This window comes from Nematostella vectensis, chromosome 8, assembly GCF_932526225.1.
Source record: "Nematostella vectensis chromosome 8, jaNemVect1.1, whole genome shotgun sequence".
Classification (NCBI taxonomy): Eukaryota; Metazoa; Cnidaria; class Anthozoa; order Actiniaria; family Edwardsiidae; genus Nematostella; species Nematostella vectensis.
In genome coordinates this window covers 3,853,842-3,875,690 of record NC_064041.1, presented here as the reverse complement: position 1 = coordinate 3,875,690, position 21,849 = coordinate 3,853,842, and the positions used below count along the sequence as shown (strand labels likewise).

The window sequence follows — 21,849 nt, the reverse complement described above, 5'->3', positions numbered from 1 at the left end:
TTTACTTCAGGAAAACTTGACACGGAATGACGAATTCCGTGTTATGTATATGCGCGCGCTCAACGCCACCAGCGTAGCAACGTCGTTCAAGCCTAGTTCACACTAGCGACGTATCGACATAACGACATAAGCGCGCACTCTTATCTTCGACATAACGACATGGACACAACGACATAAGAGAGAAAAAAAAGTTTTTTTCTTTTACTTTATTATGTTCATGTCGTTACGTCGGGCTAAACATAGTGCACGCGCCCACGTCGTTATGTTTTTATGTTGCTAGTGTGCACTAGGCATTACCTTCTGACTAGTCTGAGATGAGGTTATGATCTCATTTCCGGTATAGTGACTGCAGTCCTGCAGTCACGCGGTAACAGATATTACTTCATAAACAGTATTGAACCATCAAAACGCACAACAGGCTAGGCACAGAATCATAAGAACACGCAGTCTCAGACTGCTCTGTATTCTACTCAGTCCCAAATTATACAAGTTAATCCCTTACGGAGTAAAACTGTAGGGTTTCAGGTAAGATTAGAATCTGCTCTGAAAAATCACACAAAGTTTGCTTTATGTAACCTTGCCCTACAAACTTACGTAATCTTTAGGTAAAAGAATGGATTATTTGCCTGAAATGATTTGCCCATGATATTTCGGTCCCAATCATGGCCATTAGATTTATGTCATATTATAGCAATAAGTAAATATTCGCTTCGACCATTGATACACTTTTTCTTTGTTTTATTTTCGGCTGGGCCGTTCTAATTTTGGAGAATTTCAAGGTTTTGAATTTCATATAAAAATATTATACCTAATAAAGATTAGAACGGTCTAGCCTCAACTCAAAATTAGACGTTCTTATATAATTTCTTTTTTACAAGAACGTCTTATTTTCAGTTAAATGGTATAACTAAAAAGACTACAGACAAACTGTAGAAAAACTAGATGGTCTGCGTAGTTGTTGACAAGGTATAAATCAGCACAACTTTCTTGAAGTTTGAAAAGGTTGATCGCCTCAGTGAAACAGAGAAGTTGCCCCCCCCCCCCCCCCCCTCCCGTGGGGGGTGTTCATGACGACTTGATAGGGATGCTCGTCGTAAGGGGTCAAAATCAGGCCTCAAGTATTTTTCAGGGTGTATCCGAGAGAAAAAACAGACTTTTCCCTTAGAAACGGTATTTTTTAGCGTTATAGGGTAGCAATTTTTGGTCATGCAGGTATTTTTTTAGGTTTTCGAATTTCTCCACACAATCCCTATCACTTTTACCCTGAAGAACCCACCCCCCCCCCCCCCCCCCCCCCCCCCCGGGAGTTGCGCTGACGTTTCACAACGACTATGTTTCACTTACCTTTTCAAACTTGTGTCGATTTATACCTTAATTTTCAGTTGAGGCTTAAAGCTGAAGTTACCCTGTATATCAGAGGCTCCGAGCTTCGCGGCGACAACGGGCAACCATTTTACTTTTGAAGGGGAGAGGAGCTGGGTGGGTAGTCTTTTTTGAAAAAAAAAATTCATGCACGAAAAAATATCCTGCAATAATTGGTGATCGAAGAAAAACATTCTTGCATATCCGACACTGATATTTGTTAAATAGCACAAATATATTTTTATGGCAATTTTGTAGCCTTAAAAGCTATCTGTGAAAACGATTTGTATTTCCAAACGATTCCTATTTTGTAGTTCAATTATAAGTTCCATGCAACTCTTTATAGGCAAAAAGGTTTGTTAGCTTATACATTAGCCCCATACACGCATGCAAAACGTTTTCACCGGCTTCAGATTTACTGAAAAAAAATATCCTGTCCACCCAAAAAAGCCCCCACCCACCCCCTCAAAAGTCAAATGGTTGGCCCCTTAGTCACATATTTTGAATGCGCAGTGACTAACGGTCCGGCAGTAGGTATATGTAGATGGATGGGTGGGTGGGTGAATGGATGGATGGATGGATGATGTGTGATGCAGTGTGGCCTGTTAAATAGCGCGGATTCTAATATATTCTTTTGTCTCTTGTCGGTTGTGGTGACAATGCCGCTTAGTGTTTGTGCAGGACATGAATTTGTTTAGTTTCTATCTGGCCTTTATGGTTTTCTCTTTTATAGAACCCTAGTATTATTTTCTCAACACGTGTCACCTAATAAGAGGTACTCCCCAAAGAAATCCCCTGCCGCATTCCCCTGGGTATAATATTCAATAAGTTCCATCTTTAATAGATTGTGGTCCTTTCTTGCGCTTACATATAACCATTCATGCGATTTAATTATTTTTACTCTACACTCGACTTATTCTCTGTAGTTTTGTAAACTGAAGATGGACTGGTCGTCGATACAGGGCTTTGAAGTGTCACCGACAACTACTTGGAACAGAACCGGGGCATTATTTCTTGGCCCGAGAGCAGACAACAGTGCCGAATTTACCTCTATGGCATTAGAAGCCTTTGAGAGTCATGTCAACTTTAGAAGAAAGTAAGAACGTAATGTCTTTAGAGATCTTTAAGAGTCATGCAGGCTTTAGAAAAAAAATGGAAGCTTTACATATGAGTAGCAAACTACAAGAGAGGGCGAGGAGAGAGCGGCAGAGAAAATTTAATTCTTTTAATTTCTTTTTCCGGGTAGCTTTTTTCCATGTGATCCCGAGTTTGTAACGGAAGACATGCGCTCCTCGAGCTCATTCAAAGACACACTGAGCAAGACTCGGGACGAGCTAAGAATTATGCAGAAAGAACTAGAAGGCTCGGTCCCATTCTTTTCGCCACGGTACAAGGTAAGACGAATACAAACAAGGGCACAAAGCCAGTGCTGAAAAACGTATGCGCATGCGCGTGTTCTGGCGAAAACAAACGAAATCTTAGTGTTGACTCGTTTGAGTAAAGGTACGAAAGGCTGACTTCGGTCGCTGTTTTTACTTACTGTACAGCACTAAAACCATACTGTACAAAAGATGACAGATTTGTGTGATAATAAGGGAGTCATATAGAAAATTTTAGCCTTAGGTTTGATCTAGTTTTCTTAGCATTCGCCAAAATGTGACAGTTTGCCGGTAAAACGCCGCCATTTCAAAACAAAAAGGCTGGTTTAACCGCGCGGTACTGGAACTAGTCTTGCGTTTTTCAGCACTGTAAGCACAAAACGGATTTGTTCCGCAGCCTGCTTTTTTTGCTGGCTGGGAAAATGTTAGACCCCTCGGTTGCTGGGACAAAATCGTCCCGAATGGTTCTTCTGGCAAATTTGTGGAGTCGAACTAGTTGTGCTGGGAATATTTTTGGGGGAGCTGGAGCGGATGCTTGGGAAAAAAATCGTCCCGTAACGGTGAGACGGGCAAGTATTCATGTGCTAAAATGTCTAACCACTGCTGACTGGGAAAAAATTCCTAACCAATGCTGCATGAAAAAAAAAGAAATGGTCCCTCCTGGGAAAAAGGACCAGATATTCTTTCCCAGCAACTATGAAAACTATTAAAATGGATATTTTCGACATCAGAACATATTCAAACGGTAAATATGCCATTTTAACGTGTTTCGGTAAGGGGGTTCATTGTATGCCCTTGTACAATAAAGTGAATGCTTCTCATTGTGATACAATTCGGGATTGGATCGCATTCCGGAATGCGGTACGTCTATAGAGAAAAGGAAATTAAGGCCTAGATTAAACGGCATGCCAGAGTCGCATTATCGTGCCGCTCTAGAAAAGTTCGACAGATAATGCGACGATAGCACGCCTTTTATTGCGCACGAAATTGAATTAAGGAGGTAGCACCAACTTTGTGGCGCGAGTGGGCTAATCGGATAATGCGACTATGGTACGGCGAGGGATTAAACGGTGCTCCAAGGTCGCACCAGTCATAACGATTAAATTATGCAGCTTAATTTTTAATCAATGCAAATCGTTTTGGTTGAACAAAAAATAAAAAAGGAGCTACCCGTGCAGAGTATTATTGACTCCCCCCGTTCTTCGCGCATGCACCAAATTGACAATAACTCCCCTGAGACCCTGTATGTAGCCTTAAAGCGCGTATGTATCCCCCTTGCCTCGCACTTTTTGGGCAATAGTGAAAATGGCGGAGTTCCGGAAACCATTGCCTGAGGACTCGACGGGTCGGGTACAGATGTACAGCTCTTGTTTCGGGGACACAAAATACGTGCATTTCATGCGAAATGCCGTTTTGTAATTAAAAAAACAAAAAACAAAAAACAAAAAAACAAAAAAACAGAAGACGCAGCAGGATCGTCGCCTTTTTCGAAAACAAATTCGATCTAAACTAATCTAAACTATCATTATAAAGCGATTTTGGAGTGGATGACAAAATGCAAATTTTAGTCATTGCCAAACCACTAAGATGGCAACAGCTCCTTTGCGTCCACCAAAAACAGAAAAGAGTTCCTTATTATCCAAGACATTACCGAGAAACACAAGTTATGATACCAAATTGCCGGTAACCATTCTAAACGCCTGGTAAAGTGAAAAAAACGAAAAAGCTTCGTTGGAGTCGGTTACCGGAAGTGATAGAACGTGAAGCCTGTCTGGCTATAAGGCATTGATAAGCGCGAAGCATGCTGGGTTATTGATAGAGAGCGCGAAGCATGCTGGGTTATTGATAGAGAGCGCGAAGCATGCTGGGTTATTAATAGAGAGCGCGAAGCATGTTGGGTTATTGATAGAGAGCGCAAAGCATGCTGGGTTATTGATAGAGAGCGCGAAGCATGCTGGGTTATTGATAGAGAGCGCTAAGCATGCTGGGTTATTGATAGAGAACGCGGAGCATGCTGGGTTATTGATAGAGAGCGCGAAGCATGCTGGGTTATTGATAGAGAGCGCGAAGCATGCTGGGTTATTGATAGAGAGCGCGGAGCATGCTGGGTTATTGATAGAGAGCGCGAAGCATGCTGGGTTATTGATAGAGAGCGCGAAGCATGCTGGGTTATTGATAGAGAGCGCGAAGCATACTGGGTTATTGATAGAGAGCGCGAAGCATGCTGGGTTATTGATAGAGAGCGCGAAGCATGCTGGGTTATTGATAGAGAGCGCAAAGCATACTGGGTTATTGATAGAGAGCGCGAAGCATGCTGGGTTTTTAGGCATTGTTAGAGAGAGCGAAGCATTCTGCGTTATTAGGCACTATCAAAAATGAAAATAAAAACCAAAAATGTGAGAGGGTTATCTTGTTTCAGGGCCACGTGAATTGGGACACTCTGATGCCGTCCAACCTGGCGTACATCACCGCCATGATGTACAACCAGAACAATTGCGCCACAGAGGGGTCCCCCGTCACCACTAGGTACGAGGTCGAGGTGGGACGGGACCTGTGCGCCATGGTGGGGTATAAGCCCCACCCCTCCATGGGGCACGTCGTGGCAGGAGGAAGTTTAGCGAATGTGGAGGCCATTTGGGCGGCAAGAAACCTCAAGTTTTACGCGCTCGGCCTGAGCGATGCGATAAAACACGAGGATCGGCTGAGGGCGGCTAGGACTTGCGAGGTTTATTTGCCGCACAAGGCCAAGTGCGTTCGCCTCGTGGACGCGACCAACTGGGAGTTGTTGAATCTTGATGTCGACTCTATACTTGATTTGCCCATGAAGGTGAGAATTGAAAAACACTTTTTTTTAATAAAACAAAATACTAAAATTGTTAGCCCAAGCACGGGCAAACCAGACGAAATTTTCGTGTATCGAATGGTATCAGCGGTTGCCACGGTATTGCATTGTATTTTCTATTGTGTCCAGGCCCCGACCGCGCTCAGTGGACCGACTGCTTGTCAGCACCCTGGAAGAACGATAACTTTCGACTTTGCAGCGAAAAAAAATTCAGGGAAATTCTGGTCTTTTGGATTATTTTCTTCGATTGATGTGTTTAGAAACTATTCTAAAAGCTGTCCGTTTTCTGCCGAAAAAGTTGCCCCGAAGAGTCGGAGTTGTGATTTCCAGGGCGTGGAGCTTCCTACTCTGTTGTACTTTATTACGAGTGGAGAGGAGGTGAACCGAGATGAGGGAGGAAAATCGCGTAAACTGTTGTGAATCACGGCTAAAACGGAACCAGATCAATCTATGACAACAACTTCAAGATATTGGCCTTATTACAGATAGGTCAGCGGCGCCAACATGGCTGCCACGGTGTTTCTGTGTCTCTGTTTAAACGATTAGTAATTATGTATGGTGTAATGTATTTTGTAGTTAGCTGACCCCACCGGTAATTCAGTTGTAAAAGAACTGCAAACGGTTGAAATAAACGATCATTATTATTATTATTATTATTATTATATATTCGGTAAACAAATTAAAGATAATATTCGATACACGAATATTTCGTCTGGTTTGCCCGTGGCCCAAGTGGATTGATAAGCATTGCGTCTGTTTGAGGAGCGATATTGATTTACTCAAAGTTCCTATTTCGATCGGCTAAAAGATATTTCCGCGGTTAGAATTACAATACTTGGGAGGCCTGTGGTTTTACTTGATACTTGACTTGCCCATAAAGGTGAGAATTGAAAAACACTTTTTTAATAAAAAAAAATACTTAAATTGTTAGCCCCAGTTGATTGATAAGCATTGCGTTTGCTTGAGGAACATTTTTTAAAGAGCGATATTGATTTACTCAAAGTTCCTATTTCGATTAGCCTGCGTGCAGCCGGAAATAGTTGGAACTATTTCTGGCTTCACGCAGGCTAATTTTGATCGGCTAAAAGATCTATTCGCGAATTTTCTCGGTTTAAATTACAATACTTAGGAGGCCTGTGGTTTAGAACCAAAAGGAGGCTCAAACGGTTGTGCATGTTGTGCATTTCCTAAAATATATCAAGAAAATTTAGCCAAAAATTGTCGTTTTATCCAGACGCGGTCACTTCCATATAAGAAAACTAATATATTCCTTATTTGGTAAAACCTGCATGTTTCTTGTCATTTTTAAGGCTGCCGAACCGCAGGTACTTCGCATACTTTATGAATTGTATTCAGCAGAGAAAAACAGTGACTGTGACCATCTTTAGTCAATAGAGAAGGCCTCTGAAAAGAAACGAAAATTCCTCGGTACCAGACCCCTAAAACGACAACGGTTTCTTCATATGTTGATACTTCATAGTATTCCCGCCAAAACATGCCCGTTTGAGCCTCTCTTTGGTGTAAAACCACAGGCTTCCCAAGCATTTTTATTTCTCACCTCGAAAAGGTCTACTCAAATGCTGTTAGTCATTCCTGTTTCTTTGTTAGGAGATCGCTGTGTTTTCAAATTTAAACAGCAACAAATGGCTTACAGGCGTACACAAATCACTACTAGGTTACGTTTTTTTCTGAATAAGATTATCTTATGACAAATAGAAAGAATTAAGACGACGTCCATTTCTCTCTAGGTGGCACAACTATGCAGCATCTCTATGGGTAACCTGTCTCAGCTGACGGCTGAGTACATGTATGAGGGCATGGGTCCTTACGAGTTTCATCTACGTCACAATCTCAAGGCCAGTCCGTGTTGCCTGGGTACGAGTTCTGCACACGTCTCTCTCGCGAAGGGCAATACCATATTAGGGCTTGGCAAGAAACATCTTATCAAAGTGCCCCTTAACGAAGATGCCCGGATGGACACGGAAAGTGAGTACTAAACACGTGACGAAACACGTGAATCTCTGAGCCAATGGAATTGCCGAGGAGACCGGTGTCTTATGTAGTAAAAAGAGCAGTATATAGTTACAAACTATGCGTTTTTTTCTTTCGTATTTTTTGCCGTTAGCCCGACTTGCGTGGAAATGCTGTTTTGTTTTGTTTAATTTCTCTAACCATATTGAAAAACATAGCTCTCCTTGAATTGCTTTAAACTTGAGCTGCTATCACTGTAGGATAGGATGGAAGAAGATTTAAAACTGCAATTTGTATAACATTTTTCAACTTGTTTTTAAGATGAAACAAAGCTGAGAAAGATTAAAAAGCCTGTTTACCCTTCATGAAACGACGCTAGTGTCGCCTTAAAAAGTTCGGTAATATACTTCTCGATTGGGAGATTGTCTTTACTATGAGAATGCTTATGACATCCATGAAGTACTGGCCTTGGGAACCGGGATTCCGCTTACATTTGAAAATAGGCGTAAAAGTCAGCAGTTCCATCGGAATACCTTAACTTTTTCTTTCCCCTGTATCATACAGTTTTGCGAGAGCTGCTGGAAGAGAAACTAGCCAATCAGATCCCTGTCATCAGCGTGATATGCATCATGGGAACGACTGAAGAGAGTGCCGTAGATCCGCTGACCGAAATACTTGCGATACGAGAAGAGATGACTAAAAAAGTAAGTCCCAGAAGTCCGTTCGAGCAAGCAGCGGAAGATCCGTGGTAAAAAATCCAAGTTTACGGGGAGCTCGAGTCATCAAATTTTGAAATCTCGCATGAAGCTAATTCCCGTAGATGATCTAATAAATGCCTGAGGCGTAAATTGCCCTAATTTCCCCTAATTTCTCTTTGTGGAGGGAAAGCGAGCGACGCCTGCCTGAAAATGCCTGCGAGGGAGGCTAAGGGGGGGGAGCGTTCAATAGATAGGAGGCATTTATTAGAGAGGGGCGTTCTTTACAAACTATAACAATCTAACAAACCCTAGTGCAGTGGGGTTCTAGTCTCAGTCAGGATCAAGTCAAATTAAAGCCTGCGTAGCAAGCATTTCTTGACATTAAGCAAGTCTCACCCAGTAGAAGCCAAATAAACTTGATTTATACAACCGAAATTACTATGTCGTTTGTATTTATCATGGGGCGTTAAATAGAACGGGGGCGTTTATTACAGAGGGGCGTTCATTACAAACTTGTAAGCTTAGGGGGGCTTTCATTAGATAGGAGGCGTTCTTTAGATAGGGGGCGTTTATTAGATCAGGTACCAGATAGCCAGATAGTCGTTGCATTATTTTGATTCGACAACATCGTCTCGCCAGGGTCTGAGTTTTACTATCCACGCGGACGGGGCATGGGGAGGGTACTTCTGCTCCATGCTGCACCCCTCACCGGACCCCCCACAACACGCCGATCCCTTGAGCCCGCGATTCATCCCAAAGCTTGGCCTGAGCTCCTACACTCAAGCCCAGCTCTCCGCATTGCGTCACGTGGACACGGTTACCATCGACCCGCATAAAAGCGGCTTTTGTCCCTACCCCGGTGGGGCGATTTGCTACCGGGACAAGAGGATAAACGATTTTCTAGCGGTCAGCAGCAGAGTGAATTATTACCATGGTGACGTCATGTTGGGAAATGTTGGCATCGAGGGCTCCAAACCTGGGGCAGCAGCAGCGGGAATCGTCATGGCGCATAGGGTGAGTGAATATAGAGGATCGCCGTTGTATAACTTTTTTTTATTTAATGTACTTGGCAAGGTAATGTTTCCAGGAAGCTCCTTACTTTTAAAGGTAGCCTGCCTAGCAAGCGCAAAGGGCTGGGTAAGATGAGGGATAGACCCCGCGTAGCTGGAGAGAAGGATGAAAGGAATGTAGGGTAAAGGATGCCTTCTTGCCTTCTCGTCATTCCCTCTTCCTAGCGCGCGCCTGTTCTCCGTCTTCTCTCTTCAGTTTTCCCTATCCTTTGGGCTTGCTACGCTGGCTATTGTAAAGGGGACTCTTATACGTTGATGTAGAGTGAAATGCAGACCTCCAGGCCACTCTGTGAAGCTGTAGAATACTCACTCGTTTGCCCCTTTGTCCTATTCCAGGTTGTGGGTAGAATGCTCACTCGTTTGTCCTGTTCCAGGTTGTGGGTAGAATGCTCATTCGTTTGTCCTGTTCCAGGTTGTGGGTAGAATGCTCACTCCTTTGTCCTGTTCCAGGTTGTGGGTAGAATGCTCACTCGTTTGTCCTGTTCTAGGTTGTGGGTATAGTAGTCACTCGTTTGTCCTGTTCCAGGTTGTGGGTCTCCATCAGGGTGGGTATGGGCACATTCTGGCCGAGTGCATGTTCGCCTCTAAGCTCATGTATTGCATGTGGACGTGCTTGGCCCGTGATGACGATCCATTTTTTGTGATCCCTACCAAACCGTTGCCACCCGATCGCACTCATCAGGAGCCCATCAAGTATATGCGTGACAATATCATCGGGAGAACAAACGCCGAGATAGCAAAGGTAAAGGCCACACGAAGGTGTGCCTTAGGATGATGGTCGGGATAAGAAAGCTAGATATTTTATGGTATCCCGTTGTTTGTGGGTGCTGTGGCTAGTCACCAGTTTACTTCCAAAGGGCCGACGGAAACCTCAACCGACAAGAGACAAAAGAATTTATTAGAATCAACGCTATTAAACTGATTATCCGATCTAAATTATTAGTCACATACTCAAAGAAATTTCCGACGGACACACTTTTAAAATTGTGAAATATTTTTCGCGTTTTCCGTTAAAAATCATCCAAGTTGTTACGTAATCGACCCGAAGTAAACTGGTGACAATGCGGAGCCTTCAGTGCTTTAGTAACACGCTGTTGTTGCCAACCAATACAGGAAAGATACATTAAAATCTTTATGTTCTATTTTCGTGTTTCTATACGAGTATTATGAAAAAAAGATTTGGATATTGTAAAAATAGTTGGGGACCCTTTTAAACCGCACCCCCCATGCCCCAAAATTCGGCTGGAACATAATTGGAGAATTGTGCCGGCTGGAGTAATTCACCTTGCAATCCCCGGCAGAAATCAAATGGAAGAACTCTAAACACTCGGTGTGTTTTATATACTTTTTAGAATGCAGAAGCAATGGAATACCTGCGAGAGATTGGGCCCGACACTCTGATCCCTTGCTTCACGTGGAACCTGAAAGGCAACACAAACGTAAACCTGTTAAACCGGATGGTTGAAGTGCTGCTTGCTGACCTGAGCATGTCACGTGATAACAAGCCAGCACACAGGCTACCCATGGTGATAACAGCGTCCACGCATAGGCATGAACAAATGAGTGACTCCCTCAATAAGCTGAAACAGAGGCTGGGGGTAAGGGGAAAAAGGGGGGGGATCAAGGCAAAAACAGAAGCTGCGGCGAGTTTTAAGCTTAAATGCCTTTTTCCGTCTACACTTTCTATTTTGAAGGCTTTTTTACTGCATTTCGTTGGGTTCTATCAATATATCAGTATATAAATAGATAATATATAAATAAATTGGAGTAGCTAATCACTCTCAGCTATATGCTTAATTACGAGAGCGCAGATTCAGACGTGGTCGAGTTGAAGGCATAGGAAGGCGCCTCAGGCAGCCGCCAACTCATGTCTGACCACGGATCACAACTAAGATCCAAATTGTTGGTTTTGTGGAGGGAGGATAACCGGAAAACCCGGAGAAAAACTCTCGGAGCAAAGGCAAGACCAACTAACCCAACTCACGTCGGAACCGGCAATCGAACCCAGAACCCAGTGGTAGAGAACACGGAGAAAAAATCTCGGAGCAAAGGCGAGACCAACTAACCCAACTCACGTCGGAACCGGGAATCGAACCCGGTGTCGGGGACAACCAAATAAACTCACTTATATTCTCTTTACTTTATTTCTTGATCACAAACTCTCCGTAGTAATAGTACACTCGCATCTCAACTCTAGGGGCACAACCCCTTTTTTTACCTATCTCGAATTACAACATGATCACATAACAAAACTAAATATGTAACGTAATACAGTATTATAAAGTAACGCAATCTTGCGGGTTTTCTACTTCCGGACACCCTCCCCCCATTTATGTGTCTACAGCAGCATAAATGTTCTAGTCTTCTTCCAGTAAAAAGATGCCCTTGATGTTGTCCTTGGCGCTGTCTTTTGCCTGACGTCTTGACCCAACTCTTGGGATGAATACTTGCGCCTTAGGGTTTAACTTGATCCCCGGATCATCCCCACCAATCTCTAGGTCGCAAATCAACTGAAGAGGGCGTTCTATCACATATCCGTTCCCCATCTTCAGTTTGACTCCCCGGACTACGCCGTCTCTTCCTGTAATCTTCTCCACTACTCGTCCAATCTTCCATTGAGCCTTATTCTTGACATCCTCCTTGAGCAGGACTACGCGCCCTTTCTCCGGCACCTTCAGCTGCTCGCCACTGCGTTCTTCGTGCTTCTGCTGTCTCTCCTCTAGAGATCGTACGTACTCTCTTGTGAATCTCTTCTTCAGGTCTTCCTTGCTACGCTGTATAAACCTCATCCGTCGTGTCACGTTTCCGGCATCTGACAACTTCTCTAAGTCTTCTTCGAGGATGGGGACTGGTCTCCCCCTGAGCAACAGGTTGGGTGTGATGACGGGTTCATCAAACTCTTTTCCCTGGTACACTAATGGTCGGTTGTTCATTACTGTTTCTACGTCTAGGAGCGCATCCTCAAGCTCGCAGTAGTTGAGAAGGCTCCTCCCAACTGCTTTAGAGAGCGCGTTCTTCATGACACCGACTAGGCGCTCGAAGAAGCCTCCCCACCAAGGTGCTCGTGACATGTTGAATCTCCAGATGATCGCTTGCGAGGCCAAATAGTTTGATAGACTTTCGTCCTTCTTTAGCACTGAAAGCCATTTCCCTGTTGCCACAAAGGTCTTTCCATTGTCACTCACGATCATCTGAGGACATCCTCTCCTTGCGACAAACTCTTTGAGCGCTCTCTGGAAGTTTGGTGCTGATAGATCCGGGCAGAGCTTTAGATGGACTGCCCTAGTGGCTGCACACGTAAACAGCGCGATGTATGCCTTGCCTTGCTCGGACTTGGTGCGATAATAGATTGGGCCTGCAAAGTCGACCCCTGTTACGTCGAAAGGCTCAGAGAACTCCGTACGGAATGACGGCAGCTGTGCTGAGGCTGTTGATCCCGGAGTCAACACTGGCTTTATCCGATATCGCTTACATTTGTTGCAGTTGTGTATGACCCTTTTTACTTGAGCCCTCAGCTTTGGTACCCAGAACTTCTCCCGGACTAGACTCATAGTCATTGACACTCCCCCGTGTATGGCTTTCTCGTGGACTTGTTTGATGATCAAAGTCGTCAGCTTGTGGTCTCTGGGTAGGATGATGGGTTGGTATCCGGCGATGCGTCCGACACATCTAGCTATCCCATCTTCGCCTATCTGCACCTCCATGGAAGCCTCCACTTTCTCCCTCTTTGCCACTTGCGCACGGCGAATCAGTGTGGACTCGGCTTTGTTGATCTCCTCTGTGGTGAGCGGTCCTGTGCGCTTGCTCTTGGATCTGCAGTTATGACCAAACCGTTGTATGTAAGCAACGACTCTCCTAAGCTTCCAGTAGGACGAACACTGCTCGAGCAAAGCGTCTACCTGTCCCTTTTCCTCTGGTTCTTCTGTCGCCACCAGTAATTTCTCCTTGCGGCTCTTCACCGTCTCACTCGCTACCTCATCGTTGTCTGTTACCTCTGGTTGTGGAGGTCATTTCGCCTTGTCTGACAGCCAGTTAGGCCCATGCAGCCACATGTCGCTTAGCTCCCCCGGTCCCGCTCCTCTGCTTCCTATGTCTGCTGGGTTCTCACCCGTTGGGACGTAATTCCACTTGAGGTAGTCCCTCTCTTGGATGACCTTTGTCCGGTTGCGCACGAACTGTGACCAGGTACCTTTGCCCTTGATCCAGTAGAGGATGGTGGTGCTGTCGACCCAACACTGGTAGATCTGGATAGGTTGACCCTGCAAAACTTCCTTAACATGAGTCATTAGTTTTGTGAGGGTGTGTGCGCCAACTAATTCCAAACGAGGAATGCTCTGATTTTTAGGGGCTACTCTTGACTTCGCGACAAGCAATGTCTGCCTAACAGAACTGTCTGCGTGATGGGCTACTACATAAATCGCAGCCGATACGGCTGTCTTGCTCGCATCTGAGAACCCATGTAGCTCTATCCTTGTCACGTGCTGATCCACTACACTGCGCGGAATACTAACTGATGGACATGCCTTCATGCTCTTAAGCCACTTGTTCCACTCTCTAACAATCTCTACGTCTGTAATCGCCTCGTCCCACCTCTTCTCACTAAGACACACCTTGCTATACAGTACTTTGCCAATCACAGTGACTGGCGAAGCGAGTCCTAGCAGATCGTAGATGCGATTGATCACTGCTAGCATCTTCCTCTTTGTGAGTGCACCACTCACCTCTTCTTCGGTGGAATCGCTGAATGCGATCGTAAGCTCGTCCTTGTTCTTGTCCCAAGGTATTCCTAGGATCTTTACCGGTGGCCTGTCCACGGCCCGGTCTGCTCTCTCTGCTGAGGTACTCTCCTCCGCCTCAAGGACATTGCTGTGCCATTTGTGAAGCTGGAATCCTCCACTCTCCATGATCTCGCTTGCTTCCTGCTTAAATCGAAGCAGCTGTTCAGGGTCGTCTCCACCTGTCTGTACATCATCTACATATGTGTTAGTTAGTAACTGGTACACAGTCTCTGGGTACTTGTCACTGTAACTAGCCACATGTTTCTGCAGAGTAGCGCCCAGAATATAGGGGCTTGGGCCCGAGCCAAAGATTACCCTTGCGAACCTATACTCTACAATGTTTCGGTCTTTAAGGTTGTCGTACCAAAACAGTCTCATGCAGTCTCTATCCTTGGTGTCAACTTTAATCTGCAGAAATGCTTTTTGAATGTCTCCCGTGAGACAGAGACGATTCATGCGGTTGCGCAATAATATGTCAAATAGCATAGGTTGTAATGGAGGGCCTACTTCTAAGCAGTCGTTTAGAGATGGGGTGTTGTCATCCTCTCTTGCTGAACAGTCATAAACGATGCGAAGCTTGCTGGTCTGAGCATCGTCCCTCGTCACCATGGTATGTGCGATATAGTGTACGTTCTCCCCTGTTGGAGCATCTGGAGCTGGCTCTAAGATCCCTTCCTTCAGTTGCTCCATCATAATGTCATGGTACTCCTCTATCCTCCCAGTCTTCTCCAGTCTACGGGTAGTGCTCGCCAAACGTGCTAGGGCTAGTCTTTTGTTAGACGGTAGGGATGTGTGATCTGGTTTCCATGGTAACCGGGTGGAGTAGGTTCCATCGTCCAATCTTTGCAACCCTTCCTGGAAATTCTTGTGGAATTCTCCTCCCTCTTCATCACTGTCCTTCAGTCCAAGTACTTCCTGGGAGCACATCTGGTTGAATTCTTCCTGTGAGTTGCTGAGGAAGAAACCCTTTTCTGTGTCTGTGGCGGAAATCGCTGCTTTGCCTCCAATCACCCATCCAAGCATGGTGAACTCAGCTCCGGGGTCTTTGTCTGGGTCGCTGCCAAGCACCGCTGGCTCAGTGGACTTGATGCGCTGGATGTCAGCTGCGCCAAGTATGACATGTACTGGTAGCTTGTCTTCTGTCGAGGTTTCATCACTGAAGGTCAGTCTTCTGAGTTTGTTGTATTTCTTCTTTAGCTCTGGGATCCTCGGGTTGGGAAGGTGAGTGATGATAGGTTTCTCTGCATTAATGCAGTGGAGCTCCATTTTAAAGCTGTCAAGGACAGTTGAGCCAGCTGTATTTTGTAGAGCTCTACCTGCTTATCTACCGTCCCGTACATCTGCTCAATGACCCTCCTTTCGACCCTGCTTGGTTTAAGGTTTAATTTTGTTAGTAGGTTGGAGCTGATGTATGAGCTCCCAGCTCCACTATCCAGCATGATGCGCGCTGGGATGCCATTGACATTCGCTATGGCCGTAGCGTGTAAAGTAGTATGTACCTGGTCCACTGCCCCATAGAATCTATCTCTAGAATTACCCGGGTTGGCTGGGGTTGAGGGTGGGAGGCTGCTTTGTACTCTGTCGCAGATAGAGGTGTGATGCCTTGAATTGCACTTTGCACAGTTTCCCGCTTTGCATTTGGTAGCCATATGCCCCCCCCCCTTGGTGCAGTTGTAGCACAATTTCTTTTGCATTAGGATTTCTCTCCTGCTGGCCGTGTCTAACACTTTTGTACAGTCCTTTGATTTATGGGATTTATCACTGCAGTAGACACACTGTGAGGGGTGGGGTCCCTGATTCTGCTGGTGCATTAACATTCTTTCCCTCCCATTATGTTGCCCACCCTGACCTCCCTGGGGCTTCCTCGTAAGTGACGGGGTGGGGGTATCTTCCCCTTGCAAGATTGGGTTTCTATCAACGTACTTCCCAAGATTTTCAACTAGCTGGATAAGTCCCCACCCTTCCCAGTCATCATCCCTTTGCACTATCACCTCCCGGACTGGCCCTAATTTGTCTAACAGCGTGTAAACAGCGCTCTGCGCACTTTCTAATTTTTGCATGGTGGAGAGTGTGCGCACAATTCTGGCTAATTTGTTATAAAAATCGTGAATACTACTTAATTTAGTAATGTCACTGATGGTCGGTAAATCCTCCAGATCTTTAATAAGGGCGCGGTGGACTCTAATGTCCTTTCCATAGGTATTTTGTAGAATCCTTTTTGCCTCTTCGTAGCCCTCAGGGGTGTGGGGTAAGCCTAAAATATCATCCCTTGGTTTCCCTTTCACTAATTCTAATAAGTAATTAAATTAGCTTATCTGTGCTATGGTTGATCCATCCACCTCCACCGTGTACTGATTCCAGAACCTTGTCCAGTCTTTATAATCTCCTTCAAATGGCGTGATGGTGTACTTTTGTAGTTTGACCGCTTGAACCATTCCGGGTTTCCCTGGACTGCTTTCAACCATTCCACTATTTCCAGCCTTAGCAGCCAAATCTCCGAACTTCCTTTTCATTGCAAGCTCCTTTTCCATTTCTTCCTCCTTCTCCTGATCTCTTGCGTTCTCCAGTCTCTTCTTTATTTCGAGTCGCATCTCCCTAAAAGGCTGGATTTCCGCTTTCGCTTTAGCACTCCACTCCTGAATGTAGCTAAGTTCCTTCTCGTTATCGAGTAAATAATCCGCCGTAGCATCCTTGACCTTCTCCAAACTCTTGATGATGCTCTCTGCACTCTCCAATGCGATTTCTAGCTCTCCAGTATCCTTGGTTGTAGACATTATATCCTTTAGTTTGATATCGGCAAGTCCAATGTGCTTGGTGAACTTCTCTTCGGTTGTCATGTTTTCAAACTCCCTCGTTGGTTGAATTCCTCTCGCAAAACTCGCAGTAATGTAGCCGCACCGGGCGTTAAAACTCCTCAGATATGGGTCCTGGCGTGGTCGCCACTTTTGGTGTCGGGGACAACCAAATAAACTCACTTATATTCTCTTTACTTTATTTCTTGATCACAAACTCTCCGTAGTAATAGTACACTCGCATCTCAACTCTAGGGGCACAACCCCCTTTTTTACCTATCTCGAATTACAACATGATCACATAACAAAACTAAATATGTAACGTAATACAGTATTATAAAGTAACGCAATCTTGCGGGTTTTCTACTTCCGGACACCGGAACCCAGTGGTAGAGAACCCGGAGAAAAACTCTCGGAGCAAAGGCGAGACCAACTAACCCAACTCACGCCGGAACCGGTAATCGAACACAGAACCCAGTGGTAGAGAACCCGGAGAAAAACTCTCGGAGCAAAGGCGAGACCAAGTAACCCAACTCACGTGAACCGGTAATCAATCCCAAAACCCAGTGGTCGGTGGCTGTCTTGGCTCCCTTAGAGCACAGATTCAGACGTGGTCAAGTTGAAGGCATATTCAGAAAACGGTTAAGGTTTCGTTTCCCGGGTTCAAATCTTTATCAGGTTACCTCGTATTTGAGGCATTAAAAACCTGGCTCTATAAATTGCCGACTGTGAATCCCTCATCTTCTCGGAAAAGGACGTTTAGCCGGAGGTCCCGTCTATCACCGCATTTCATTAACCTGTATTGGGGGACGTAAAAGGACCGTGGAATGTTAAACACCATCTTAAGTCACACTCTGTTAACTGCATGGAGCAGTCTGTATCTATACTGACGAGAAAAGTCACTCGCGTTTGAAGCGTCAAAAGACTGGACTCTTAAAAACACACATATACACACATTTCATTGACGTTTAGGTGAAAATGGGGCAATTGCGTCGATGCAGTTTTGTCTCTGTTTTTCGGATTTTTGCTATTTTCTGTGCGGTTTTGCGGTTTTCTTGCCACCTTATGTGGATCAATCAAATATACTATATATGTGAGCCTGACTAGCTTCGCAATGTACCTCCACCCCTCCCCCCTCAACCATCTCATTTTCTCAACGCATCTTCACCTCCTCAGCTTGACACACATGACACCACAGGAGTCCGTTACGTCATCACCAGTTGCATGGATCCGCAGATAGCCGGCACAGGGATCCTGAGCGAGCTCGCCGCCTATATGAGAAACGCAATTCTCACTGCCATCACAGCGGTAATATTCCAGCTTTGAATTAATCAGAATAATACAATAGCTCGCAAGGGCTCTGATGTATTGGGTTTAAAGTTGCTCTTGTATAGATTATAAAGGTCACTTAAATGATTTACTGAAAACTCACAGAAACTGTGTAACCATGGTAACAATTTTCTTGTCAGGTGACCGATGTGAAAGTACACCATGATCTGGTAACCGCTGGACAGCTCGTAGACGCAGGCGACTCCAGACAGCAGATGGTTGCGTACTATGCCGGCCGACTGACTGACCCCTCTCGCCAGTACTTCGCGGCCATCAAACTCGAGTTCTGTAACCCATCCATAGGGAGGCTTTTGTCCGCGGTGCATTATGGGAATGCAACACTCGTCCTGCGCTGCGTAGAGAAAGAGACGATACACGATTTGTTGCTAGGCAATGGCGAGCGGAAGAAAGACCAGAAGCACGGAGGCGTCATTCCAGTGAGTAGCTCTCGCAAGACTTCCGGAGGTCCGACGGAAACCTCGACCGTTAAAAAGACAAAAGAATCTATTAAAATCCGAGATATTAAACAGGCCATCCGCTCTAAATTATCAATCACAACCTCAAAGAAACTTCCAATAGACACATTGCTTTCAATATTTTGAAATATTTTTCGCGTTTTCCGTTAAAAATCATCGGATATTGTTAGGTAATCGACCGGAAGTAAACTGGTGACAATGCGGCTTTAATAGTTTGTTTTCACGATGTTTCGCGCGCACCCAAAATACCACAGACTGGCGGGCCACCGCTGATATAAAATGTCGCACGAAGTGGAGTTTACAGACGAAGCTATACAAAACGCTGTCAGAGTGCTATAGTCGAATCTGCTAGAGTCAAGTACCCCTTCGCTCGCATTTCGGATCAGCTGTGGCCCGCCAGTCTGTGGCATTTTGAATGCGCGTACAACATCATGAAAGCGGTCTATTGGCTTTCACAACACTTCCAGATGTTTAGAATTATTTGAAACATTATCATGACGCTGAGTTGCTAATGAGTGAGCGTTTCGCTGATTAGCCACTCATCAAACAAAACATTGCGCGCGTATCGCTATTCTTATCCAATCAGATGAGCTAGATTGTTCGCAAGCCCTCTTTAGTGTGCGAGTGCCCCCCTTAATCTCCGTTGTTTTGTTTCCCAGGTCGGTTGCTACGCGGGAATGCCAGGGGGGAGCAGAAGACCCCTCATGTTAACCATCGTCCGGGTGGTGGACGTGGCGCGCTTTGAACATTTCGATATCATCGCTGACCAGTGCCCCGAATCAGTACGATACTTCATGTATGGTTTTGACGACAAGGCCTACATTATGCACGTGCCAACAAAGAAGTTGGATTTCTTTCAGGTTGGTTATCAAGTTTATATTGTCTATATATTATTTTTTTAATGTTTGCTTGGGATTGGATAGATGGGGTTTGGATAGATCGGGATTGGATAGACCAGGTTTGTGTAGATCGGGATTGGATAGATTGGGTTTGAATAGATCGGGATTGGATACATCGGGTTTGGATAGATTGGGATTCGATTAGATCGGGTTTGGATAGATCGGCTTTTGGATAGATCGGGTTTGGATAGATCGGGTTAGGATAGATCGAGTTTGGATAGAACGGGTTTGATAGATCGGGTTTGATAGATCGTGTTTGGATCGAGCTTTTGCGATGTGTTAGAATAGTAGTTGCGATACTAACATCACAAATCGTATTCCAGATGGCTGAGTTGGCCCGTGTACCAGACGGTGTTACCAAGGTCGTTCTCCGCCACGGCGCGGAAATCAGCTTTCCCCTTCTTGGGTCCCCATGGGAGTACCCAACCGCTGACCCACTCGGCACATGCCATGACGTGCACTTTATTGGAGAGAATGGTGTCAGGAGGACGACGACGATTGAAATCGCGAGGAAAATCTGGTTTGATACCGGCGAGCTTTTTGAGGATCGATCTAAGGTAAGGGGGCGGCACATATAGGCGGGGTCGGGGAGGGAACAGAGCCAATCGACTAAGCATGTGATAGTACTGTATACACCTATTTAAAATAAGGTTGCTCTGAACCGATGTTTCGTAACCCGCGGTGGTTTATGGGTAGCGTATAAACGGCTGAATCCTTGTATCTGAAAGGTATGTGAATGTTCATAAGAATTCTACAGCTTTTGAAGCCTGTATTTCATTGACGCTTATTTACTTGATACCCATGAAACACTGCGGGTTACGATACACAGATTCTCCGAGTGCAGCCTTATTTGAAATAGTTGTTTACATCTCTGTCATAGTCCTTATGGTGCTCGTTTTAGAGTCTCTATAAACCATAGTTTTGTCATCTTAGCAAAGTAGCATGTGTTAGAAAGCTCTTTACGACTCCACTGTCACTTTGCAGCCTGTCCGTCAGGGATTCAAGCGAAGCTGCAGTCACGACGAGTCTCATTCTACCCCTCGTCTGCCCAATCTCACAAGATTCCGTAATGGAAGCCTTTGCGAGCACACGAAGTTGAATTGTGCGTGCAAGGTCCCATGTAGCTAAATAGATATGCGACCTCTCTACGCAGACTTCGCCATGACAACGTGTTCGAGATCGATGACCGCCAGTGACTCTGGAACCCTTTATCTGACGTGTTGTCAGGGCATGGGGGGGGGGAGGGGGGGAAGGAGGGAGGGTCAGCAGGGGCTTTAAGAAATCATCCCCTCCCCCCTTAAAATCCTGGCCACTGGCTAATTTACTCGCAATTGATCAACCTGGTCTTTTCTCAGCGGCGTAGCCAGGATTTTTAACAGGAAGGGGCCATGAAAAATGAAAATCCCAAAAGACTAGAGCATCTGTTTTTAGTTTTCTAAGGGTTTTCTATGATAGTTGTACATAGTAGTATTATTTATCAAAAATAGAAGGTTAGAGAAAATTCATGTTAGTTAACTCAGTTAGCAGAGAAACTTCACCCAGAAAAGGTTAGGGTGGAAGGGGGGAGGGAGAGGGGTGTGGGAGGGAGAGGGTTTTTTTAGACAAACCAAAAAATTATAATTGTCCTTTTGGTTAGACAATAGGTGACTTGGAAAATATTGGTATCGTTTTCATAAATGTAACCCCCTTTGTAAATTTTCAAATCAGCACTTTGATAAAGGGGTAAGAATTCTCAAACTGAAGATCTAAATGTTCAAAATTGTTGATTAATCAAATAATCGTATGTTTGTTAGTAGAGTGGAAATCCGCTAACTCGAACTCACCGATAAACCGAGCTGACTTCAAGATTCCTAGAGAGTATTTTTCAGTCATTTCGGATAATTTGAGCTCCCCGATAACACGAACAGACTTAAAGTTTCCTAGAGACTATTTTTCAGTTTCTTTCATTCAGTTATAGCCTGCGTTCCGGCTCTCCTTTGTGTGTCTCGCTGTTCAGGATCCCCGTTGCATAAAACCAAAAGTGGGGCGAAAGTTAGGGTTGAGGCCGCTTCCCAGCGAAAGGCAAGCATGATTTGAGACCGGTCTTTCGTGCCGGCTTTCTTTCTTACTATTTCGGACGCCACAGGGATCCCGACATCCCCAAAACAGGAATTTCCGAATTAACCCATTGGAGAGAGGGCTAACAGGCTAATTCGAAGTCCCCACTGACTCGAACTGTTTTTCGTTTCGAGTTGACCCGCAATCTTTTCTAGT

General features: G+C 45.1%; 1 protein-coding gene across 2 annotated transcripts; it reads left to right on the top strand.

Moving 5' to 3' along the window:
- Positions 1–385: 385 nt before the first annotated feature.
- On the top strand, positions 386–21,443 carry LOC5501014. 2 transcript variants are annotated; one of them, XM_032369390.2, is made up of 14 exons: positions 386–525; positions 2,289–2,458; positions 2,609–2,756; positions 5,161–5,568; positions 7,332–7,569; positions 8,119–8,258; positions 8,892–9,266; positions 9,849–10,064; positions 10,675–10,920; positions 18,069–18,200; positions 18,362–18,658; positions 19,357–19,557; positions 19,920–20,153; positions 20,581–21,443. In XM_032369390.2, exons 2-14 carry the CDS (start codon positions 2,304–2,306, stop codon positions 20,722–20,724), a joined length of 2,934 nt encoding a protein of 977 aa, XP_032225281.2. In that variant the 5' UTR covers positions 386–525; positions 2,289–2,303; the 3' UTR covers positions 20,725–21,443. The 2 variants fall into 2 exon arrangements, 1 of the variants encoding a protein (XP_032225281.2); XR_004292530.2 differs by lacking the exon at positions 20,581–21,443 and having other exon boundaries at positions 18,362–18,686; positions 19,920–20,057.
- Positions 21,444–21,849: the final 406 nt, after the last annotated feature.